The 27,283-nt window shown below is 41.6% G+C and overlaps 1 protein-coding gene across 5 annotated transcripts in view; it reads right to left on the bottom strand.

Moving 5' to 3' along the window:
• TDRD1 (tudor domain containing 1) overlaps positions 1-27,283 on the bottom strand; it is a 613,801-nt gene that overhangs the window by 79,902 nt on the left and 506,616 nt on the right. For all 5 annotated transcript variants that reach the window (XM_033943145.1, XM_033943144.1, XM_033943148.1 and 2 more), the window contains 2 exons: positions 13,022-13,141; positions 12,809-12,925 (listed from right to left, as the gene is read on the bottom strand). In XM_033943145.1, coding sequence (XP_033799036.1) covers positions 12,809-12,925; positions 13,022-13,141 — 237 coding nt within the window. The remainder of the gene's footprint in view (positions 1-12,808; positions 12,926-13,021; positions 13,142-27,283) is intronic.

The raw sequence follows: 27,283 nt of genomic DNA, 5'->3' as shown, positions 1-27,283 counted from the left end.
TAAAATTCTTTCATTAAATGTTAATGGCCTCAACCATCCGATTAAAAGAAAAAAGACATTATTATTTCTTAAATAGCAGAATGCGGATGTTTGCTTTCTGCAGGAGACATCTATCTGGAGAAGAATCTAAAAAGCTGGTAGGTAATTGGGTGAAACATTGTTTCTTTGCACCTGCGACAAGGAAAAAAGCAGGTGTAGCTATATTAATTAACAAAAAATGTTCTGCAGCATTTAATATGATAGCTGCAGATCCTTCAGGAAGATGGTTGCATGTTGACATGAGCATGGGTAATACTTCTGTGGCGCTTTTCAATGTGTATGTCCCTATTTTGAACCAAGTTGAACTCTTTAAGACTCTGCAACAATTAGTTTTACCACTGGCTGCTACTAATCTTGTGGTGGCAGGGGATTTTAATGCTATTATGGATCCTTTAATGGATAAAAATCCCAGTAAAATTATGAAGTCGTTAGGTTTAGATAATTTTGTACAATTTTGTAATTTAAAATATATTTGGTGTATTCTTCATTTTAATGATCGTGAATTTTCTTTTTGTTCACATGTTCATAAATCTTTTTCTAGAATAGACTATATTTTTATTACTGATCAGTTATTGCAACAGGTTACCCAAGCCTCCATAGACCCAATAATTTTGTCAGATCATGGTGGTGTATGGATTGTATTAAATTTTGTAGATCAAGATAATTCTAGAACTATATGGAGATTTGATAATGCTTTGATTGCTGATCCAAAATTTTGTGAAGATTTTCAAATCAAAGATTAATGAACATTTTCAAATTAATAATTTGGAGGAAATCTCTATTGAAATCTTATGGGATGCTTTTAAGGCAACCATGAGAGGACAAATTATTTCATTTTCAGCATATTCTGGGAAACAATTAAAAAAGCAATTTTATACCTTGGCACAAGAAATTAAGGTCTTAGAGCAGGGGTGTCAAAGTCCCTCCTCGAGGGCCGGAATCCAGTTGGGTTTTCAGGATTTCCCCAATGAATATGCATTGAAAGCAGTGCATGCAAAGCGATCTCATGCATATTCATTGGGGAAATCCTGAAAACCCGACTGGATTCCGGCCCTCAAGGATTGACTTTGACACCTGTGTCTTAGAGTCAAAATTGATTGGAAAATGGGAACATTCTACGTTACAAGCTCTTTTAAAGGCTAAATGTAAATATAATGAGATTTCTTCTAAGTTAGTAAGGAAAGATATTTTTTCTCAGCAAGCTTTGTATTATGGGGGATCAAATAAGGCGGGAAGATTATTGGCGAATTATATTAAGGCAAAAAAGAGAAAGACAAAAATAAGTGCAATTAAAGATGATAAAGGTACTACTCATTCTCAAATTGGATCTATATTAAAACAATTTTTAAATTTTTATAAAACCCTTTATTCTTCTGAGTCTTATTTGGGTAAGAAACAAGATGGTTTAGAATTTTTTAAATTAATTGAGGGTCCAAAAGTTCCTGATCACATAAAAAGAAGTTTAGATGAGCCAATGTCACTAAAAGAATTAGAAACAGCATTGAAGTCCCTTAGAGTTGGGACTGCTCCAGGTTGTGATGGTTTTACGGTAGAGTTTTATAAGTCATTCCAATTTGCCCTATTGCCTTATCTGTTAAATTTATATCAGACTCAACTAAATAAAGGTTGTATTTCAGGCACTATGGCAGAGTCTTTAACTATTGTTTTGCCAAAGCCAAATAGAGATCCCACATTGGTTTCAAATTACAGGCCTATTTCTTTAATAATGTAAATGGTAAATTGCCAGCTAAGCTTTTAGCCTTACGTCTGGCTAAAGCTCTTCCTCATATAGTTGGTATGCATCAAACAGAATTTGTTGCTCAGAGACACTCTTCAAATAATACCAGATTGGCCTTTCATATGTTATATCTAACAAAAACCATTGAGGATCAGGCTTTTTCTGTATCCTTAGATGCTGAGAAGGCCTTTGATTGGGTGGAATGGACCTTTATGTATCAAGCTATGGATTGGTTTGGTATTGGTTCCGGATTTAAACAAATGATTCAAACGTTGTATAGCTCCCATGTTGCTAGATTATATATTAATAATAACTTCTCGGATTGTTTTAAGTTACAAAGGGGAGTTAGACAGGGTTGACCTTGTCTCCTTTGCTTTTTGATATAGTACTTGAACCCTTGTTATTAGCTATTCAGCAGGTAAAAGACATTCAAGGTATTCCGTGTTCTGGAAAGGAATATAAGGTATCTGCTTATGCAGATGATATATTACTTCATTTGAGAAATCCTGAAACAACCATTCCATGTTTACTTGAATTGATTGAGACATTTGGGAAATTCTCTGGTTATAAAATAAATTGGACTAAGTCAGAAGTTCTTCCTCTAATGTGCATTGTACAAAGGGTTTATTTGATCCATTCTCTTTTATTTGGAAAGAGGAAGGAATAAAATATTTAGGTATTTGGATAAAAAATGAAGAAACAATGAAAGTGAATGAAAAGTCTTTATTACAAAAAATAACAGAGTTAGAAAACAGAAATAGACGGCAGATAAGGGCCACGACCCATCTAGTCTGCCCACTCCAATGACCCTCCCCTACCTTTCTCTGTGAATAGATCCCACGTGCCTATCCCATTTGGCCTTAAAATCAGGCACGCTGCTGGCCTCAATAACCTGAAGTGGAAGACTATTCCAGCGATCAACCACCCTTTCAGTGAAAAAGAATTTCCTGGTGTCCCCGTGCAGTTTTCCGCCCCTGATTTTCCACGGATGCCCCTTGTTGCCGCGGGACCCTTGAAAAAGAAGATATCTTCTTCCACCTCGATGCGGCCTATGAGATACTTGAATGCCTCGATCATGTCACCCCTCTCTCTGCGTTCCTCGAGTGAGTACAGCTGCAACTTATCCAGCCGTTCCTCGTACGGGAGATCCTTGAGTCCCGAGACCATCCGGGTGGCCATTCTCTGGACCGACTCCAGTTTCAGCACATCCTTACGGTAATGCGGCCTCCAGAATTGCACACAGTATTCCAGGTGGGGCCTCACCATGGATCTATACAATGGCATAATGGAATCCTTTACATCTGTCGTGGTGGGGAAGAGTCCAAACTGTTAAGATGATGATCTTGCCTGTTGTTTGTTATCAAATGGGTATGATACCAGTTTTTTTTCAGGAATCTTTTTATAAAAAGTTAAATAGTATTCTGAGCAAGGGTCATTGACGCCATTTGTGAAAGCTTCAGATTTGAAAATAATTATACATGCAAAATGACACCAGCGCAAGGTTTTAAAAATTATAACCAAGATTTATTGAATTATTGTTTCTATTTTTCCATTATTAAATCAAAAGAACAGCATAATTGCTTACATTGCGCTCATGGGAGATCATCATCGTGGCCAAAGGCTGGCCTTCTCACAATGGTCTCATTTTTCTATCTCATTACATTCTATTATATAACTTTTGGCTCGGTGACATCATCAAGTTTGACATCCAATAACAATTCATCAAAGAGGTGGTCCTAAAAGTTGGACAAAGAAACATTCCTCCACATTTAAAAGTTATACAAAGTTTTCAGAAAATTACTTTTGATTTCTGAATTAACATTATAACATTCAAGAGAATCTATAATTATTAACATGGTGCTGAGAAATTCTCAGCCCTAAAGGAAAAAACTCTTCCTAAGCTGACAGGTTCAAATTGCACAGCCTTACACAGAAACCTTACTCTGGAGGAAGGGGGGCAAATCCCCCTCTCCTCTCCCTGAAGCGTGGGCTTCCAATGCCCCCCTTCTTCCTATTCTTGAGACTGACTCTAATTACTTCCAGATGCTGCCTTAGGATTTTCCTTAGTGTTTCTTCAGGTTTAAAATATATAAAATATGTTTTTTCAAAACTTATTCCTTTTGTTCAACATAGTCACAGCCATCACTCCAGTCATATTCATTTATACTTTGCTTCATTCACTCTTTGCTTGGCCAAGCTTTTCCATTTAATAAATCATAATTTTTATTCAAAACGACATCCAATTCAGTTTGAGACACGTTATCCTTCTTTACCAGTCTAAAGCAAGCACATCTGGTGTTACGAGGCTGGGAGCGGGAAAAACTCAGAGAGGACAAAGAAAGCAGAAACTAGTCACTGGTAAACACAAAAAAACCAAAATGGATTCCATGTAATCCTGATTTCCACCATGATTTGGCTCAACAGCAAAGTACACAAGAAAACACCATTCTTTCCCTTATATTAATCTTTAGTGTGTTTTTCTCTGGCCTTAGCTACATTATATTTAAATTTTTATTCACCTATTTTTCCTTACGCTTCTATTTGGGCGCGGTCCTTAACTAACACAGATGTTTGTCTAACTAGAATTACCCAGAATCATACGAAAAACTGGCCTTTTGTAGAAAAACGTCCACAAAAATACTGCACTATCATGCCCTAACATCCATTCCCATTTCCGTCCCATAACCAGCACGCTGGCCACGAGCCACGACTCAATTCTTATCAAATTTATTTGGCTGGGTAAAAGTCCAAGAATTGCTTTAGTGTCTTTGCAAAAACCTATTAAGGAGGGAGGGGTAAATTTTCCCAATTTTTATAGGTATCATCAATCCTATATTATGCGCCAGGGTATGTATTGGTTCCTCCAGAGCTCTTGGATCATCTTCCAGACTGGTTATGGTTGGAAAGGCAGCTCATGTTTCCAATTAGGCTTGGTCTTCTTAGTAGCAAAATGCCTAGAATACGTAAAAATAACAGAATGTTAATGGACATTTGTTAAACTATGAGATTTGTAGATAAATTAACACCTGTTCCTATTGAAAAATCTACTTATCAATCTATATGGTTAAACTCCAAGATTCAAATAGGCGGTTTCAAGATTGTCTGGAAGGATTGGATTAGAGAAGATATACGTACCTTAGATGATGTTATATCTAATGGTAAATTGCTTGAGTTTTCACAATTGCAACATAAATTTGGCCTTGATAAAAAACAAAATTATAAATGGTTGCAATTGAAGCAGGCTATTCAGGCAGGGTTCCCTGAATGGAAATCTCTTAATAATCATTTTAGTTTAGAATTCTTATGTTTTCAGGCAGACTTTCTGGGTCACCAGGCCGCACAGTGGTACAAATTATTTTCTGAATATTTGAATAAAAAACAAAAAAATGGTCTTAGGGATATTTGGAGCATTGAGATTAAGCATCAGATTAATGCATCTCAATGGCCACGTATTTGGTCTTGGAGGATGAGATGTACAATGTCTGCATCTATGAGGCAAACATGGTTTTTCCTGTTGCATAGAGCAGTGTTCTTCAACCACCAGTCCATGGACCGGTGCAGGTCCACAGAAATTTCCTGCCGGTCCACAGGGCCGGCATGTGCATCAGGCCCAAAACTGTGTTCTTCAACTGCCGGTCTGCGGTGCGATCGATGCGTTGTTAATAAGATTATATTGTGTGTGTATATATGAAAAATGAATGGAAAAAATAGTGTTACAATTAGGACTATGGAGGCAGGGTCTGGGGTGGAGATTGGGTAGAGATGGGCAGGGTTTGGCCCACGACTTAGCCCAGTGTTCTTCAACCTCCAGTCTGCGGACCGATGCCGGTCCACAAAATAATTATTTTATTTCTGCTAGTCCATAGGTGTAAAAAGGTTGAAGAACACTGGCATAGAGCACTCTGGACCCCTGTTCGTTTACAAAAATTGGATTGCTCTAAGTCTAATAGATGTTGGCATTGTCATCTTGAGGCTGGAACTTTAGATCATTTATTATTTTATTGTCCATTTATTAAGGCTTTTTGGCAAACAATATGGGATCAAATAAATTGTATGTTAGAGAACCATGTGGCATCCAACAAATAACATATAATTGGAAAGATTATAGGAGATTAAACTATGGTTTTTGGTGGAATTCGGTATGCCACTTGTATAAAATGGAAAGAGCGTTAGCAGTTCAAAAAGGTTATTTTAATAAATTTAAGGATGTGTGGGGGCCATTGATGATCTATTGTGCTGATTAATTATCATAATTCCCTAAGTTATATAGTTGTTGAAGTGGGGTGGAGGGTGGGTTGTTGTTTTTGTTTTCATTATTAGGTATGATGATAATGTTATAAGATATATTATGATATTTATTTATTTTATATTAAAAGATGGGAGGGGTGGGATTTAATTTTATTTTTGTGATTGGTTGTTGATATTCAAGTGATGTATTGGTTGTTGTTTTTGACAATTTCTGTACACTTGTTGTGAATTATAAAATGAATAAAGAGTTTTTAAAAAAAACAACAAAAAACATTAATTAGTGAAATAGGCCTGTAGTTTGAAACCAAATTTGAATCTTTATTTGGCTTTGGCAAAACGATTGTTAATGATTCTGCCATAGTACCTGTGATGCAACCCTTAGTTAGTTAGTTGATACTGATATAAATTTAATAAATGGGGTAATAAGGTAATTTGAAATGATTTGTAAAATTCTACAGTAAAACCATCCCCACCTGGAACGGATCCAACTCTAAGAGATTTCAACGCTGTTTCTATTTCTATTAATGATATAGGTTCATCTAAACTTTTTTTTATATGTTCAGGAATTTTCGGCCCAACAATTAGATTCAAAAATTCTAAACCATCTTTTCCTCTATCATAAGGCTCAGAAGAATATAGGTCTTTGTAAAATTTTAGAAATTGGTTTAAAATATTTCCAATTTTAGTATGTGTATCTCCTTTCTCATCCTTTATAGCGATAATTTTTGTTCTTCTTTTCTTCACTTTAAGATAATTTGCCAATAATCTTCCCGCCCTTATTAGAGCTTCCATAATACAAAGTTTGGTGAGAAAACAAATCCTTCCTTGCCAATTTTGAAGATCTCTCATTATATTTACTTTTTGCTTTTAATAAATCCTTTAGGGTACTTTGCTCCCACTTATCAACTAATTTAGCTTCCAAATGTTTAATTTCTTCTTCTAAACTAGTAAATTGTTTTTTAATTTGTTTTCTAATATATGCCGTACATGAAATATTACCACCTCTCATGGTAGCCTTAAATGCATCCCATAATATTTCTATGTTAATATCTTCCGAGAATCTCGGCGAGAAGGAGAATTAGAAGGGCTTGAGCATGCGCAGATGCATGCTCAAAGCCGGCAGAGGCAGGAAGAAGATCTTCAAGCGGCACCGGCACGTCCTGTGGGCTGCGTGCCGGTGCAAGACGGTGAGGGGGGGTGAGTTAAAGTTGGTCGGGTGGGTGCCGATTCGCCGGGGGGGGGGAGGAGGGTGCCGATTCGAGTGGGGGGGGGCTTTGCGAGAAGGGGGGAGCGTTGCCGGTTCTCGGGGTGGGTGCTTGCAAATCGAGTCAACACTCGGTTTGCAAGACAAGTTTTGTGAGAATGTTTTGCTCGTCTTGCAAAACACTCGCAAACCGGGTTACTCGCAAACTGAGGTTTGACTGTAATCTATTCTTGAAAAGGATTTATGAACTTGTGAGCAAAAAGAAAATTCCCGATCATTAAAATGAAGTATCCGCCATATATCTTTTAAATCACAAGATTGCACTAGATTATCTAACCCTAATGATTTCATAACTTTACTTGGGTTTTTTATCCATAAATGGATCCATAACAGCATTAAAATCTCCAGCCACTACTAAATTAGAAGCAGCTAGTGGGAGTAACAATTATTGTAAGGTTTTAAAAAATTAATTTTGGTTTGAATTAGGTGCATACACATTAAACAATGCTAGGGTATTATTTCCCATACTCATTTCAACATATATCCATCTTCCCAATGGATCAAAATCTATCATTTGAAAAGAAGCTGTGCATTTTTTACTTATTAAAATGGCTACCCCTGCTTTTTTCCCCGACTGCAGGGGCAAAAAAAAACAATGTTTCACCCACTCCCCTTCCAATTTCTTTGATTCTACAGCTGATAAGTTTCAAGTTTATTAGGAGACTTGATAAATCGCTTAATCGGATATTCTAAGCAATGTACATTTAAAATTACAATTTAAAAAACGAAAAACAATAACAATTACAGTACATACAATTACAGTACATACAATTACAGTACATACAATTTATAAATAATGGCTAAAATACTCTAAATTTAACATTATTAAACATAAGGAAAGGAGGGATGAAATACAATTTTAAAGTAAAGAAGAAACATTGAGGGAAAATACAAAAGGGATATAGTTAAAACAGGTCTAACCAAATAAAATATAATTCATAAAGCATAAAATTATGTTGAAAAGGCATCTTTAAAAAGGAAAGTTTTTAACTCAGTTTTAAATTTTCCAAGGTCTTTCTCCTCCCGTAAAGTAATAGGGAGGGCGTTCCATGTTTGCGGTGCCGTACAAGAAAAAATAAATTGTCTCCTTGTATTAATAATTTTTAATGATGGAATCGATAGCAGATTTTGTTCGCTAGATCGTAAAATTCTCTTTGCAGAATATGGAATAAGTGACCTATATAAAAGTGCTGATAAGTGCATCTCTTGTATATAATATATATCAGCCTTATGTTTTTTCATAAAGGTAAGCATTTTTTTACTTTTTACTTGATGATTGAGGCCATTAACATTAAGTGAAAAGATTTTAACCTCCATTGTAAATTTTATCATCAAGATATCTGATCCAATAAAAGTAGGTAATTTTAATTAATAAGATATGAACGCCATTTCCCAAATTTTCCCATTCTGAATATTACACCTAGCTATTTCTCCCTCCTACCATTTAAACCACCACCCCCCTCCCTTATCCTCCCTATATAATAACCGTGAAAACTTGGAACCACACATAGTAGGTCAGGTAACTCCAAATAAAAGAACCCCTACAGACCACAATTATATATCAATTTTATATTAATTCATCATACCTATAGTTTTAAAATTTTGCCTAAAAACATATATTCCCAATTAATAGTTTCTTAACTTTTGTTACCCATTAATTCCCATCACCATAGAAGAAAAAATGGATTGGGATGAAAAAACAATAGAATCAATATTAATCATAAATAACCCTCTAAAATCAATATTTCAATATTAAAATATATTTCATAACCATTCCTATTAGAATATTATATTGTCACATGTTTCCCTGACATAAATAATTAATAATTAAATGAATAATAATCTCCATATGCTAAATATATTATTATCACTAAGCTCTATTACAGTTATTAATTCATTAAATGAACTAATTTAATCATAGGATCTAAATATTACTAATACAAGCAACCATGGAAATATAAATTTAATATCAACTTAATATTAAGGTTATTCATACATCTCTGATGTCTCTGTATATGATCTTAATCATGCAAACTATAAACCTGAACCTGGGGAAAGCATACAACAAGTAAGCAGCAGTGTCTCCCTTCAACATTTATCGAACGAGAAGATGTACTCAGTCAGTCAATTGTGAGAGAAATAGGTGAACTTAATACAGCCAAAGCAACAGCTTCCCTGTCGGCTTTTAATTCTTCTGAAGTTAATACTTAAATTCTCGTTATCCTTCTGTTTGTCTATGAATACTTTCAATCCTTTTTGCAGTAGATACGCGAGCCGAATTGTTTCACTTGACCAAGTCTGAAACTTCTTCTTGTATTCTCTCAGAACAACTCCAAAACCAGCGTATTTCACTCTTGTCACTGCAGGATCATACCCGCTAGCCGTCCAAGCTGCTGTAAACATTGTATGCTTTCGAAAATTGATCCTCCTGAGGTTGTTAGAAGCAATTTAGCAACTCTGCAGCAACCAATCTCCTATCAATGCATTCCTCTCCAAGAATAACAGTCACTTCTCTAAGACTTGAAGGAATCAATCCAAACATCTCAGTTCAGAATTTCACATTTTACCAGGAAGCCTTCCAAAGTCGACAACAAATCTGTAAGATTGACCAATTTTAAAACTCAGCGATGCATAGTACTTTTTACAATGAGCACATAGTTGTAATAAAAACTATGTCTGGAGTCTATCACCTCCTTCTCATCGTGCACATTGACAAAAGCTTCCGAAGACAGGGAACGTCCTCTCTTCTGCAAATACATCAGGATACTCTTCTTCGTTTCAGATGAAATATTGGCCTGAACACACTTATGCTGAAATAGTGAATCTGCTGTCTGAATCCAGTCACCACAATTCTTCAACTTTTTCAGTCTTCCAGCGATGTCAGCAACGGAACAATTATCCATTATTTAATATTAAACTGTCTGCATTTTCCTTTCTTCTTTCGTCCAATCTTAATAGTATTTGTAATCCTATCCTCTGACAGAAACATCAGAGATTCCACAAGATTGACATATTGCATTCTAGATCTTATAACTTAATCTATTTCCTCAGGTTCTTAAATTACAGCTAAAGTTCTTTAAACCGTTACTATTCAAATATAATCATAAATAAACTGTCACCATATTTCAAATCGATCAGGGATCAAGATGAAAAATTAAAAAGTAAAAATTGAACATGTTATTACACATTCATCGGTTGTTCACGTTGACTCAAATATATTTTTAGTTTTTCAGGTTCATCAAAGCTAAAAGTTTTGTTATCCACCGTAACCTTCATGATAGCAGAATAAATTAAACCATATTTCGCCCCAATTTCTCTTAAAATCGGTCTTAATCCCAGAAATTGTTTTCTCTTCTCTGCTGTATATTTTGCGAAGTCTGGCAGTATAAGGATCCTTGCATCTTGACAGCACAAATTTGAATTTTCTTTTGCCAAATGTACAATTTCTAACGCATGCTGATGGCGTAAAAGTTAAAAGATTAGCGGACGAGGACCTACTAATTTATCCGGTCTTCTCATTGGCACTCTGTGCGCACGCTCAATTTCTACCGGAAATTTTGTTTTAATGGGCAGGACTTTCGGAAGAAAATTTTCCAAAAAGGAAATCGGATTTCCTTTCTCCACTCCTTCTGGTAAGCCTAAAATTCTTAAATTGCTCCATCTCATTTTGTTCGAGCAATCCTCCAATTCTTTGGAAGTATTGCAATTTTCTCTCTGTCTATTTTGAACTGTTTCTTTTCAAATTCAAAACTATCCACATTTTTTTCCAGTCGATTTAGTTTAGTTTCTAACACCTCCGTTCTCTTATTTAAAGTAGATACTTCTTGTAAATCGTTAAGCTAGGGAAATACTTTTAAAACCAATAGGAAGAAATTTTTTTTTACTCAGAGAATAGTTAAACTCTGGAACACTTAACCAGAGGATGTGTTAAGAGCGGATAGTGTAGCTGGTTTTAAGAAAGGTTTGGACAAGTTCCTGGAGGAAAAGTCCATAGTCTGTTATTGAAAAAGAAACTGGGGAAGTCACTGCTTGCCCTGTATCAGTAGCATGGAATAATGCTACATCTTGGGTTTTGACCAGGTACTAGTAACCTGGATTGGCCACCGTGAGAATGGGCTACCGGGCTTGATGGACCATTGGTCTGACCAAGTAAGGCTATTCTTATGTTCTCCATGTATATTAGTATTAAACGCCTAGAATGTGTCAAATTAGGATAAAAACTTGTATCGTAAACATGTACTGAAATTAAAGCAAATCCAGTCGAAATCGTAAGCTGTTAACTGTATACTATGCATGTTTAATTTGTAACCCGTTCTGAGCTCTTTCAATGGGATAGAAAATGAAGTAAATAAATAAAAATAAATGCAAATGTGCAAATATGGGAGCCACTAGAATTTTATAGCCATGTACCTGTTAAACCGTAATGATTTGTCTAAGGTGTACATCCATAATGTCCTTTTTGCTGTATCTATGATAGTATTAATGATCAAAATTACTGTTCATTTTGATCTGTTTTTTAATCTTTATTTCATACATATGACTTTTGTTATGAGTATATTATATTAAATTGAGGATTATATATGTATGTTTTTTTCTTTAAATACCAATAAAAATCATTGAATAAATGCAAACTTTCAAGCACTTTTGGTCAAATTCAATGAATCTCTAAGCAAATAAAAGCTGGTATACTCTCTACATAGTACAAAGAAAAACAGGGTTGCTCTTCTTTCTTCTAAAGGGTTTAATTGGACCATCCACCAATATTCAGTAGAACCTTAACAGGGCTGAATACTGGTTCCAATGGCCACAGTGAAACTGTCCAGTTGACGGGTGGTCTACAAAGTTATGTAGGCACCAGCAATATTCAGTGTTGGTATCTTCATAGCTAAATGGGCAAATCAGATTGCATATTAAGTACAGTAGTTTTAACTCTGCCCAGTTAGCAATGCAGGTAAGGCACTAAGTTTCAGTCATACTTGCATAAGTTCCACAAATCACAGCTGAATCAAAACTAACTCTGCTGGCAACTGTCAGCATTTAAAAAGAAATACTTACCAAAAGCTGAATACTGACACCAATATTTTTCTGTAAAGTTTAATGCATAATTACTATTTGCTTATTTTAACAGATTTAAGAAAACAATGAGTACGGCAGTCCTTGCCCATTCCCTACGCCCAGTAGCAATTTCTGCAATAGGCGTTTAGTGTGTGTTAATTGCTGTGTTAACAAATAACACAATGTCACAATAACTATTAGATGCTTAATGCAGAAATTAGAACGCAGCTTAGCATTTGAGGCTTGCATGTGCTAACACATACTAATAAAAACTAAAGGGATGTGATGGAAACCTTATGAAGAAAACTGAATGAGTTGGGATCCTCAGCTTAGAAAAGAGGTTATAAAACTAAAATGGAACAAATGAATAAAAAATAGTTTATCTGCTCTCTCAAACTGTAGAAATATTTTCATACACTCATACATTCATAGTGTGGTCTCAATACTGTCGGCATGCTCTTTACCTGTAAACTTAGCACAGCATGCTTCCCCAGTTTTGGGCTGGTACACTTGCTTGTTATCTTGGTGACTGCAATATTCTGCCATTTCGATCATTATCCACTGCAATTTATCTTTATTCACTAAAAAAAAACGAAGAATGAAACAAAATGTGGTCAATGATTCAGAAAGACTTGCTCCTACACATAAGAAATTAAACCTGAGGACATTTTCTTTACCTGTGTTTTCATTTGGTAAAACGTAGAACAGATCAGGGCTTTTCACCTCCAGTACATGTCCTGAAATCACTGTATTGACAGGTAGTTCCATTGTCTTCCATTGCCCTGCCATGAAAATACCTGATGGAAAGAGGAACCAAAAGTCTGTCACTTTAGTGCATCTTTAGTCAACTACACTGCTCTACACAAGCGGGTGCTATCTCCTCCTACCAGCAGATGGAGGTAGAAAAAAAAATCTGAATTTTACAAGTGATCTTACCAGTATTAGCTGGTGGGGCTACCTGGAAAGATCCAGTATTCATCTGCCAAAGTAGAAGATCCTTTTTTGTAATGCACCCACGCCCCATCAACCACTGCAGCTGCAATTAACTGCAGGCAAGCATAACACCACAAAGTGGCACTTGCTATCTTGCATACCCAGGATAGAGGTGGTGAAGGCCATATTACTGGAAATTTTAACACTTGTAATTTGATTTCATATTTCTCTCTCTCTTTTTTCACGATTGACAGGGAAATTGCAGAGCACACTAAGAGTCCTAGGTCCAAGTCTTATGAGGCATATCTACTGGGTGGGGGAAAACAAGCCCCCCTTCCTCTGAATGATGACTCTATCAAAGTTTGACCAGACCCTGGCCACCATGTCCAATCTAGTTCTTGACAAATGAATGGAGTTGACCACTTTGCTACCCTACATATTTCTTCAGGAGCCACCACCCAGATCTCTGCCAAGGATAGAGCCTGAGCCCGTGTAGAGTGGGCCTTCAGGTCCTGAGGCACCAAGACAGTTCTTACAAATGTAGACAATCTCAAGAGCTGCCTTAATCCACCATGAAACAGAGGACTCAAACTACCCCTGGCTCTTCCATGGGCCGTGGAAAAGAGGCAAAAATTGTCTCCTTCAAATACTATAGCAGTGGATGTCTAACTCCAGGTCCACAGAAGCATGGCTCTCCTTTACTAAGGAGAGCAAATAAACTTCCTGATTCATGTAGAATGGAAAGACAACCTTAGGAGGAAAAGGAAGGAACCATGCACAGAGAAACTAAATCTTCCACAATGAAAAGATATGGGTCCTGACAACAGTGCCTACAGCTCAGAAACTCTACAAGCCAAGGTGAAGATGATGGGAAAAAACATCTTCTGAGTGAGGTGTTAAATAGAGGCCAAGTGCAAAGGCTGAAATGGAGCCTCAGCAGGCCCTAAAGACCTAGACTGAGATCCCATGAAGGAAAGGAGATGTCTATTTTAGGTTGCAAAACCATGCCTCTCAGAAAACCCCTTCACTTGCAAAGCCAGGAGGTGCTTTACTATTACTACTCTCTCCATATTTGTGGGGGTTAGTGACAGATCTTGCCTGCGATTAAGGAAAATTCACAAATAACTTTTGGGTCGACACTGACCCACCCCACCTCCCTCCCGGACGTTACCTGGTGGTCTAGTGGTGATGCGGGACAGGAGCGATCTTCCTACACTCCTGCCCCGTGCAGAGCGATCATCAAAAATGGCTGCCGTGAGTTCTCGTTGTAATCACGTGAGACCACGGGAACTCAAAGCAGCCATTTTTGATGACAGCTCTGCACGGGGCAGGAGTGTAGGAAGATCGCTCCTACCCCGTGTCACCACTAGACCACAAGGTAAGGTCTGGGGAGGTCAGGATGGAGCGATTCACAAGGAGGGGGTTCTGGGCCTAAAAACCGCAAATAACTGAATCCACAGATACTGAATCCATGGATTCGGAGGGAGGAGTGTATTATTATTTCTATAGAACTGAAAGGCTTACGCAGCGCTGTATATTTAACATTCAATAGACAGTCCCTGCTCGAAAGCGCTTACAATCTAATTTGGACAGAAAGGACATCTCAAGGTTGGGGAGCTTCTAGCAGAAGAAATTATACAATGGGTATAGGATATCTGATGGTGAGTGGGAGTTAAGAGTTGAATGCAGCTTCAAAAATGTGGGCTTTAGCTTGGATTTGAATACTGCTAGAGACAGAGCATGATGTATTGACTCTTGCAGCCTGTTCCAGGCACAGATCGGCACAGAAATGGATGGATTTACGCTCCTCTGCCAGCAGGTGAAGACTGAGACACTAACTTTTGGCTACAGTACAAATGGACTGTGCAGTCCCTCTTACAATCAGTCTTTACAAATAGCCAAGCAGAAATGAACTAGGCTGAACCAGAACCTACAACTTCACACTCACATGGAGAAGACCAATGAACAGTCCCAAATCAGACCAGGGAACACTGTTGGATACTGATTAGAACAAGAACCTTTCAGAACGCCCAACAGTTAACCAGCTACACCAGTCAAACCAAATGCTGCTGCTCTTTCAACTCCCCAAAACAACCAAACCCCACAGAAAAAACCTGTACTCTGTGAAAATACTGAACAAAATGACTGGGCGGGGTCTGTGCCAGTCTGAAGGGACTAAAACAAAGATAATTAGCAAGGACCTAATTTCTCCTTCTTTACCATCCCTCCAGACAGGCACAGAAACGGATGGGATGTACCAAAGCAGTACCCATCATGGGTGGGACCCCTGAAGGGCTGCCAGAAGAACACGCTCACCAAACACCGTGGCTTGTTGCGTCTGAACATCCACACGATAGTTTCAAACAAAGGAATGGAGAGAAAACCAAACCGCAGCTTTCCAGATATCCACCGGAGGTACAAGAGAAGATTCAGCCCAAGAAGCTGCGTGACCCCGAGTGGAAGGAGCTTATAGAAATTCTGGAACAGGCTTCTTTTGGAGAAGGTACGCCAAAACAATAGCCTCCTTGATCCAGCACGCAATGGTAGCCTTAGAAGCACCGTCCCTCTTACGTGGACCCACTAAGAGGGGAAAAAAAAAGACAATCTGACTTACGGAACTCCTGGGTCCGCTGAACAGAAGAGCGAAGGACCCTACAGACATCCAATTTGCACAACTGCATTTGCTCCAATGAGCCCTCCCGATTACCCAAGACCAGGACGACCACAGACTGGCTAACATGAAACGGCTAGACCACCTTCAGAAGAAAGGAGGGAACCGACTGCAGCATGACCCGCTCCTTAGAGAACTCCAGGAAGAGAGGCCTACATAAAAAAACCTGCAGTTCTGAAACGCGCCTCGCAGAAGTAATGGCCACCAAGAAAACCGTCTTAAGAGTAAGGTCCTTCAACGTACAGGCATTGAGGGACTCAAACGTAGTACGCATGAGCACGGAGTGAACTAAATTGAAATCCCCGGCAGGAACTGACGGCTGAAACTGGTGGCCGGAGCAATTTCGCAGCTCTCAAGAACCAAATCCCAGCCAGAGGAAGAGCCAAATGCTTACCACGCAAGAGAACGCGGAAGGAAGACAAAGCAGCAATTTATACTCAAAGGGAAGACCAGGCAAGGCCTCACTCCAGGCCATCCTGCAGAAACTCCAGGATGTGAGGCACAGCATCTCGTAGGGCAACCACGCTACACGCGGAACACCTCTCCCCAAAAAGATGCAAAATACAGACATAAGCCTGAGAGGGGAAAATCCCCCAAGAGAGTTGAGAGCACCTTATTCGAATATCCCCGCTTCCCTAAGCGAGCCCTTTCAAGAGCCAAACTGTAAGACAAAAGGGACCTGAGAGAGGAAGTGACGTCACCCCGGTAGATGGCCGCTTAATTTCGGAGCTCTGATGGGGCTCGCGGTTTCAGAACTATAAACTGCTTCCCGGGACGCGGAGCGCGACACCCGCTGAGAACCAGCAGCGCGGATTATATGGCGAGTCGGAGGAGATTGGAGAAATTTCAATTTACGAGCGCCAAGACGGTAAAAACCCGATCGCAAGCTCCCAGCTCCCCGAAGGCGTCGCCCAAGATGGCGGAACCGAAAGTAACTTTACTGTCTGAAAGTCCCCACAATAATGCCTCGAACACGGAACATCATATAGAGGGGAAAATTGAATCATGGTTCAGAGATTTGAAGGCAGAAATGGTGGGGCTGCGGACGGATGTCAAAGCGGCGCTGGGGGAGCTATGGGCAGAGGTGAGCGAACTAAACAACAGACTTCTTGTGGCGGAGGGAACGCTAGGCCATGTGGAGACATCGATGGAGGAAAATACAACAGCAGTAGATTCAGCGGTAGCGCAATTAGAGGACTTAAAGAAACAGGTGGAAGACCTGGAAAATCGTTCCAGGAGGAATAATCTGCGCTTCAAGGGGGTTCCAGACTTGGAGAGATATAAAGATGCACGGGAAGTGGTGACTGACTACTGCAAAATGCTACTTGCAGACGAGGGATCCAAGGAAACACCCATGATTGAACTGCAGAGAGTGCATAGAAGTCTGGGACAATTGAGGGGACCAGGCAATCGAGATATAATAGCTTGTTTCAGTGATTTTCAACTGAAAGAGAAAATCTTACAAGCAGCACGACGCCGCCCTGACTTTGTATGGCAGGGGTTGAAAATAGGGGTGTATCAAGACCTGGCCCTTGCAACGCTACAGAAGCGCAGAGCCTTTCGAGAAATCACTCAACTATTGCGAGCTGAAGGATACAGATATCGGTGGCTCTTCCCCTTTGGATTACAATTCACCATAAATGGGACACACAGGAAGGTGGACACAGTACCGGATGCATGGATAGCACTGAAAGAATTTGGATGCAGGCGACCGTCTGACTTTTCGGAAGGAAATCGAAAGGACTTGCTGCTGGGAACGGGGGAAGGGGACTCTCTAAGCATTGCTGAAGAAGTCCGACCATTGACATCAGCTACCTGAGGCGGAGTTTGGACCGCTACATAGACATTTACACTTGGTATTCAATGGACTGGGGGAGAGGGGGGCATCTTTGTTAAGAGTTGCCTCTGTGCTCCTTACTGTCCTACTCTGTGCTCATTGCTGTCCCATTGGATGAGCACTGATGGGAGAGTAATGGTGGACAAAGTTGATCCACTGCTGTGGGCAGTGGTACCATGTTGATAATTGTGTTTATCTATATATCTGGATGTGACTGAGGTACTTAACGAGCGTATGGTTTTTCTGCGGATGAATGTGAGTATGACAATGTGCGTGATGGGGTTAAGCAGAGAATGAGGGGTATTAATGGGCCTTATTGGTGTGACTCACTTCTCAATATGGCTGATTCGAAAATAGGTGAATCAGCTAACTGGAGGGGGGGTGGGGGGAGGGGTAAAGATGGGGGTATGGATTCTGGCGGACGGGGAAATATGAAGGCTGGGAGGTCTCTGGGGAAGGACCCGGGGTTGGTCATAGGATCATGGAATGTAAATGGGCTTAATAGCCCGGGTAAAAGAAGCATAGTGTTCCGGGAACTCTATAGGATGAAATGGGATATTTGTCTTCTCCAAGAGACGCACTTGAGACCACGGGATGTGTCTTTGATTCAGAGGCCGAAGTTTGATATGCTCTGGACCCATCAGGGCGAGGGAGGATCAAAAAGGGCGGGGGGCTTGGCAATTATGGTGAGAAAGGGCCTAGGCCTACAGGTGGAAAAGGAATATCGGGATGAAGAGGGCAGGTGTTTGGCAATTCAAGGGGTTCTACAGGGCCGACCTTTGACCATTATCAATGTTTATGGGCCTAATGCGGGCCAAGAGACCTATTATCACAAATTGAGAGGAAAACTGGGAAGGTTTGTAAAGGGAGCGATATACCTGGGGGGAGACTTTAACGTCCCACCAGAACCGGGGGTAGACCATTCTGGGGGAGGGCGTAGATCACATCAAAAGCCAGCTGCAGCACTTCGGGCGTTAATGGGATCTCTTGGCCTCGTAGATGGATGGCGATTGTTGCATGGGACCCAGAGATCCTATACGTTTTATTCTCATGCACAGAATGTCTACACGAGATTGGATGGGGTATGGATACATAGGAACCAGGCAGGGGGACTGCGGACAGCGGAGATAGAACCGATGCATGTATCCGACCATGCGCCAGTGTGGTTAAAATGTGAAGATATGGTAGATACGGGTGGAGGTAGATATTGGAAACTTAATGAATCCCTGTTGAGTTCCCCTCTGGTGATATCAGCTGTGGAATCGGTGATTGATGAATACTTAATACTGAATGACACTGGGGCGGTATCAGATGCTGTGCTATGGGATGCGCTAAAAGCGGTAGTTAGGGGAGAATTTATTAAATGGGGGGCTAGGTTTAAAAAGCAGAGAGCCCGAGCCTTCCTAGATTTAAGGACCCAGTTAACAAAATTGGAATTGCAACATCAGAGTAAGGGGGAACCCCACATACTGGCCAAATTGCAAAGGATCAGGGACGCCTTGTATCAACTTCAAGTAGAAGAGACAGAACGAGCGCGCGAAAGATTTCAATTAAATATCTATGAACATAGTAACAAAGCTAGCGCGCAACTGGCTAGGTATATACAGATTAAACAAAATCGGAGCACCATAACGAGAATTAAGAAAGGAGTAAGTGGGGCGGTGAGGGTGACGGACTCAGAGATACAAAAAGAATTCCTAGCTTTCTATACAGGGCTATATGGACAACCGGAGAATTGGGACAAGGGAAAACAGACTGCCTTTCTGGACTCACTACAGCTACCCGAATTATCAGATGAGGATAAGAGTTATTTAAGGGAACCGATTCAACTTACTGAGATCACAGGGGTGATAAACGGGTTGAAGAATGGAAAATCACCGGGACTAGACGGGTACACTAGTCGATATTATAAACAATTCTCGGAACAACTGGGACCCCTTTTGGTAAGAGTGGCTAATGGGCTATCTGAGGGAGGTGGGTTACCGTCTACAATGGGAGAGGCAGGGGTGGTTGTGTTACCCAAGCCAGGGCGAGATCCTTTGCTATGTGGATCATATAGACCCATATCACTATTGAACCAAGATGCAAAGATCCTGGCTAAGGTTCTAGCACAAAGATTGGGAAAGGTACTACCAAAACTGATACATCAAGATCAGGCGGGATTTATCCAGAGGAGACAGGTGAGCGATAATATTAGAAGAACTTTAAACATATTATGGGAAGCAGGCAGGGGCCAAGATAAAGCAGTTTTGATATCAGTGGATGCTGAGAAAGCATTTGATAGGGTTATTTGGGGGTTTCTTTGGGATGTGATGGATAGGATGGGACTGGGAGGCATGTTTGGAAAGTGGGTTCGGGCCCTTTATGCTGCACCTAGGGCCTGTTTACGGATAAATCAATCGTACACGGACTTTTTTCCTATCCTTAGGGGAACTCGACAGGGATGTCCGCTCTCCCCACTACTGTTTGCAGTGTCGCTTGAGCCCTTGGCGTTGGCCATAAGAAGTCACACATCTCTGGTAGGGATTGTTATTGGGGAAGTAGAACACAGAATAGCGATGTTTGCAGATGATATCCTCTTGTATGTGGGAAAACCTGAGATATCCATACCCCATCTCTTACAGACATTCGAGAATTATGGGAAGATTTCAGGATTCAAAGTAAATCTGGAGAAAACTGAAATTTTGAACCTGACTCTGACACAGAGCGAGGTAAACGCGATACGAGATGAATTCCCCTTTAAATGGGCTGAGAAAGGAATCAGGTACCTGGGGATCTATATCCCGTCGAATCTTCAACAACTTTATGAAAAGAATTACTTGCCAATCTATCGCAAAATTAGAACTGATTTACAAAGGTGGCACAGTCTTTGGGTGTCCTGGTGGGGCAGGATAGCGATCATTAAAATGAATGTGTTACCCAGGCTGTTATTTCTATTCCAGACTTTGCCTTTGGCGGTCCCTCTGGGAGAGTTAAAGAGACTGGGAAAGGAAATACGCAATTTTGTTTGGCAACGTAAATCACCACGACTCTCACAATCCTTGTTGTGGGCACCCAGGGAGGTAGGTGGGAGGGGATTACCCAATTTGTTGTGGTATTATCAAGCGGCACAGTTGAAATTAGTGCTAGACTGGGAAATAGGGGAATATAAAAGTGGGATACAATTGGAACAGTTATATAGCACTGAGGAACCTCTGAAAAACAGGCAGTGGTCCTCTGGGTCGCAGAGTAGATGGGTCCAGAGCATATCAAACCCCTTTGTGCAGCATTTGGCGCGCTTATGGATCCAAATGCGTAAACAGATGGGTGGAGGGGCCAGGGTCTCTTCTATGGCAAATATAAGCACTGAATCATTATTTCCAGCAGGCCGAGACAACCGAGCCTTTTATCGGTGGTCTCAAAAAGGGATCAAAAAATTTAGAGATCTACTGGGGGAGGATGGGATCATGTCATTTACCACTATCCAGCAAAAATACGACATTACAGAGGATGACTATTATGCATATTTGCAAATAAGACACTTTATGGTGGCGCAGGGTTGGGGATCTAGATTTTACTTAGATAAAGAACCGATAGAAAATCTATGGTTATTACTTCAGAAAGTTCCAAAACCATTATCCGTGATTTATCAGTACAGGAGGGGCTGCTCACAAACCACTTTCCTGTACCGAAAACAATGGGAGAGAGACTTGGACATACGTATGTCTGTTAAAGATTGGGAAACGATTTGTAGGGAAACCTATAAAGCCTCTTCCTGTGCACTACTACAGGAGAATGCTTATAAAGTTTTAACAAGATGGTACTACACTCCAGATCGACTACATAAAATGTTCCCTGGCACATCCGCACTCTGTTGGAGATGTGGTCTGCATGAGGGGACCTTTATGCATACTTGGTGGGAATGTAGGATCATTCAACCATTTTGGTTATCGGTGACTAACACACTATCTGGATGTTTGGGTGAATGTGTGGAGATATCCCCTCAGAGCTGTCTCTTGGGGCTACATAATAACAGAGAAAAACCATGGCAAACAAAAATTTTGAGATGGGGCCTGGCAGCAGCGAAATGTCTTATTGCCAACCATTGGAAGAACGTTGCAGCTCCATCACAGACTGCATGGGTAAATCGATTGTTATCAATTGGTAAGATGGAAATAGCATTGGCAAAGAGGAGACATATATACATACCGTATTTATGTACATGGAATAGATTGGAAGGAATATTGCGGGCACTCTAGGAGATCTCTCGAACTTGCGTGTTTTGTTGTCTGCCAGACATATGGGGACTGGGAGGGGGGGGGGATACGGGGGAAACTGTGGAAGGGGAAATGGAGTTAAGGGGAGACACTTGGGTTTGCATGAGAATAATGGAATGTGTCTTGAGATTATTGCAGGGGGCAGGATTATGTTGTTGTTATAAAAAAAAAAAAAAAATGAGGGGTTCAAATGTTTGTATTTTTGCACCTATCCAGTTGATGGGGCGCAATTGATAATGAATGCTGTGTATTGACTGTCATTTGTAACATACAAAGTATTTTCAATAAATATCTAAATATTAAAAAAAAAAGACAAAAGGGACCTGCAATGAACTGTGGAAAGGGATCCTGAGACAGAGCAAGAGGGGCAGCGGGAGAGGATCTGCAACTAGCAGACGGACCAGATCTGCATGCCATGGGCACCTGGGCCAGTCTAGAGCCACGAGAATCACATGGCCTGCATGCTGGACAATCCAAAGAACTCTGCCCATCTGAGGCCACAGAAAGAAAGACATACAGCAGGCCGTCCTTTGGCCAAGTCTTCAGCAGAACATCCAGCCCCTTGGCCTGGTAATCCCTGCGGCGACTGAAGAACCTCGGCGCTTTTGCGGTGGCACCTGTGGCCATGAGATCCATGATTGGCAGACCCCCAGGAGTGAACAATCAACTTGAAGGATTCCAGCACGAGACACCACTCATTGGGATCCAGTGCATGACAACTGAGACGATCTGCCTGGACATTGCCCCCACCCGCAATGTGGGAAGCTGAGATGTACTGAAGATGAGCCTCCGCCCAATCCATGAGCAGAGAGGTCTCCAGCACCACCAGATGACTTTTGGTGTCCCCCTTATGAGTGACATAGGCCACCGCTGTGGCACTGTGAGAGAATTTGAACTGACTTGCTCTCCAGCAAAGACTGGAATTCCACCAATGCTAACTGAATGGCTCTGGTCTCCAGAACATTGATCAACCAGGATGCCTCCACCGGAGACCAGCAGCCCTGAGCTGAGTGACCAAGACATTGTGCTCCTCAAACGAGATACTGGCGTCCATGAGAAGCACTGTTCACTGGGGCTGATCGAGACTCACTCCCTGAACCAGATTGGAAGACTGGGCCCACCAGCATAGGATGCACCGAACTAACCCCCATAGCGAGACCGGTGAGTCCAGATCTTGCATCTGTGGCAACCACCACCAAAGCAGCACATACTAAAGAGGACTTATGCGAGCCCGAGCACCCCAGACCACTTCCAAGGAGGCCGCCATGGACCCCCAAGACCTGCAGAACGGCTTGCGCCAGCAGACATCAGCAAGCCACCAGAGAGGGAATCTGCATACTCTGGCCTCCCGAAGGAAAACTCTCCCCAAGTTGGAGTCGAAAAGAACGACGAGATACTCCAAGCGCTAAGACAGAGTCAACCGGCTCTCAGATAGATTGACCACCCAGCCCAAGACCTGGAGGACTTCATAACCTGAGCCGTGACCCAGGAACTCTCTTTGCAACAATTTCGCTAGAATCAACCAATTGTCCAGATAGGGGTGCACCAGAATGCTCCCCTTGTGCAAAGCAGCTGCCACTACAATCATAATCTTGGTGAAGGTGCATGGCGCAGTAGCCAGACTGAAGGGAAGCGCATAAAACTGATAAAGCTCTCTCAAAATCGTAAAGCATAGGAAACGTTGAGGAGAGGTACAAAAAGGAACATGCGGATAGGCCTCTGTCAGGTCGAGAGAAGTCAGAAATTCCCCAAGTTGAACAGCAAGAATTATCGAATTCAAGGTTTCCATGTGAAAAGACAGAACCTGAAGAGCACTATAGACACCTTTGAGATCCAAAATGGGACAAAAGACCCCTCTTGCTAGGGCACCATGAAGTAAATGGAATACCTGATGGTGCAAATCTCCTGAGGAGGCACTGAGACCACCGCTTTGAGATCCAGCCACCTGTTCTGTGTCTGCTGAAAAGCCCCTCTCTTCCAAGTTGCCCGACAAGGAGAGGAGAAAAAACGATCTGGCAAAGGACATGAAAACTCCAGAGCCTAACCATCCCAAATCACCTCCAGGACCCACTGATCTGTTGCAATATTGGTCTATTCCCAGTAAAAACTCCCACATCCAGGCTCTGACTGGAACTATCGGAAGGATCCGCAACGCATGCGTTGGAAGAAATGTCCTCTGGAAGGAAAAGAGGTTGCAACCCAGCCAGGGCGATACCTATGAAATCCACTCAAACATCCCCAGGCAGAACCACCTTGCAAATCTGGTGAGGTCAGTCCTCCAGTGTTTGGTTTTGGGATTTTTTTTTTTTGCTTTACTAAGGCACATTAGAGACACTCAAGGTCTGAACCTGCTTATCCAACTCCTTCCTGAAGAAAAAGGAGCCCCAGAAGGGAAACTTATTTCACTTAGCCTTAGAAGCCGCATCTGCCGACAACCCCGAGCCACAGGGTACGGCAGGCCATCACACCTAGAGCCATGGATTTGACTGAGGCTCAATCTTAAGAGCTTCTTGATCCACTAAGGACCAGTCAGCTGCTTTGCGGTCAAAAATTCTCACAGACCACCAGAACACAAGCCTGGGTCACTAGACCGCCACAATTCGCTGCCTGGACAGCCACATCAAAACTACATTTAAGTAGAGTTTCCATTTTATGGACCTATACAGTATATCTGCGCGCAATAGCCAAGACACTGCTGGAGAATTTAAGGAATCTCTATCCCCATCAGGAATGAGGTAGAGTCTGACCACAGACCGAGTCAATCTCAAAAGCGCGTCCAGAATGTTGCAAGGAGTATGCACACCATCCAGAACATCCTGATGCATAGGGAAAGAGCGGGATGCTGACTGGATCCTTCTAAGACAGTGGTTTCAAACTCGTGGCCCACCAGGTACTATTTTGAGGCCTTCGGTATGTTTATCATAATCACAAAAGTAAAATAAAACAGTTTCTTGATCATATGTCTCTTAGCTATAAATTACAATATTAAGACTTAGCCAAAAAAAAAAATTTATAAACTATAAAGAGTTTTAACCTCATGTAAAATTGTCATTTCCTTAATAAGACATTAACTATTTTTGCTGAGGCCCTCCAAGTACCTACAAATCCACAATGTGGCCTGCAAAGGGTTTGAGTTTGAAACCACTGCTCTAAGAAGAGGGTCTACTACACAAGGGGGTCCTTAGGTGCCTCTTCAAAGTGTAAAACCGGAGACACCTGAAGAATAAGCTTCTGCAACTCTTCCTGAGGAAAAATGCGCACAACATACACGTCCTTGCCAACTGGTGCCACAGAAAAAAATCTCTGTCCAAAACATCAGACCCCCCCCCCAATGGATCTGGAAAATCCTCCCCAAGATCCAAGTCCCTATCCGGAGGAAATGGATTAACCACAAAAGAAACCTCATCCCAAGACAGCCTCGGCCACCTGGACGATGGCTGAGGAGGCCAGATAGAGGCAACTGTAGCAGGAGACTGAATGGGGTGGCTGTGGAAGGGACAGACCCTCCAGATGACCCCCAGAACTGAAGCAGGACCCCCAGCTGCCTGTAAATAAGCCATGCACATTGCTAACATAAAATCAGGGCTCACCAACCCCGATAGCAATCTAGAAATCATAGCATGAGCAGAAAACACATTTAAGACCCTGTTCCTGACTCTCTAAGACAGGAGGATGGTCACCTGAGACAGTGGGCAAAATGGACGTGTTTCCCATTAAAACTAAAGGAAAAACCATCACTAAACTGGCATCTGAAATCAAACGCGACACTGAAGCCAAACCCGACCCTGCCACTATAGAAACATTGCTAGCAGCCCCAGTGACAAGGGAATCCCCAGCCTCCCCAGTGGTCCAAAAGTCCAAAACTGTCAGACCGCTTGCAGCTGAGGATACCCCGGTGTGGGCATCAGGTGAGGCCTGGGTGTCACCAGCATCTCCCAACCGCGCGAAGGGAAGCCGGACATGCCAACACTTGAAGCCAGGTCCCTCCTCGAGGTGGCCGGAACATTTAGTGCACCCGTCAGCCACATCCACTGCTCAGCGCCCACATAAAAAACACTTGTGCTGCTTTTTTTGAAGTGCTCATACTGAATGAGCCAATAACCCATGAACAATACTGTAAAAAACCTCGGCGGCCTCAGGATCACTTTATGCTCCATTTATTTCTTGTGTCTTTTTTTTTTTTTTTTAACTTCTCACAGCTCACCAACTGTATCAAGTTAGAGCAGATTCCACATGGCACTCTAAACTGTAGTCAGTGCTGGTATCGGTGGTAAGGCATACAGTTGAGGCTGCTCTAAACACAGAAAACCTGGGGAAGTGGGGGAAGGGACTCGACCCTTTTGAGTGTGGCACCCTTGAGGTCGGAAGGACCCCTAAGAGGGTCACCCCCCAAGCTCTATCCTGACAGCAAAAGGGACCACAAAAATTCCCTAACTAGATCCAACAGGCCCAAAACAGACTGCACAATCTTACCACTCCACCTGCTGGAGACTGAGAAAAGAACTGATTGTAACAGGGACTGCACAGCTCACTTGTACTGCAGCCAAGAGTTAGTGTCTCATAAGAACATAAGCAGTGCCTCTGCTTGGTCAGACCTGAGGTCCATCATGCCCAGCAGTCCGTTCACATGGCGGCCCATCAGGTCCAGGACCTGTGTATTAGCCCTCTATCTATACCCTTCTATCCCCTTTTCCTTCAGAAAATTGTCCAATCCCTTATGAACTCCAATACCGTACCTTGTCCTATCACTCCCTCTGGAAGCGCATTCCAGGTGTCCACCACCAGTTGGGTGAAGAAGAACTTCCTAACATTGGTTCTGAATCTGTCCCCTTTCAATTTTTCTGAATGCCCTCTCATTCTTGTAGTTGTTGAAAATTTGAAGAATCTGTCCCTCTCCACTTTCTCTATGTCCTTCGTGATCTTGTAAGTCTCTATCATATCCCCTCTAAGTCTCTGCTTCTCCAGCGAAAAGAGCCCCAGTCTCTCCAATCTTTCAGCATATGAAAGGTTTTCCATACCTTTTATCAAACGTGTTGCTCTCTTCTGAACCCTTTCGAGTATCGCCATATCCTTCTTTAGGTACGGCAACCAATATTGGATGCAGTACTCCATCGCCCGATACAATGTCAGGATAACTTATTTTGTTCTGCTTGTAATACCTTTCTTGATTATTCCTAGCATTCTATTCGCTTTCTTAGCAGCCGCTGCGAATTGTGCCGACGGCTTCATTGTCATGTCCACT

Source organism: Geotrypetes seraphini, chromosome 4 (assembly GCF_902459505.1).
Source record: "Geotrypetes seraphini chromosome 4, aGeoSer1.1, whole genome shotgun sequence".
Classification (NCBI taxonomy): Eukaryota; Metazoa; Chordata; class Amphibia; order Gymnophiona; family Dermophiidae; genus Geotrypetes; species Geotrypetes seraphini.
Note: the sequence above shows the minus strand (reverse complement) of the source record. Positions and strands in the feature narration are given on the sequence as shown.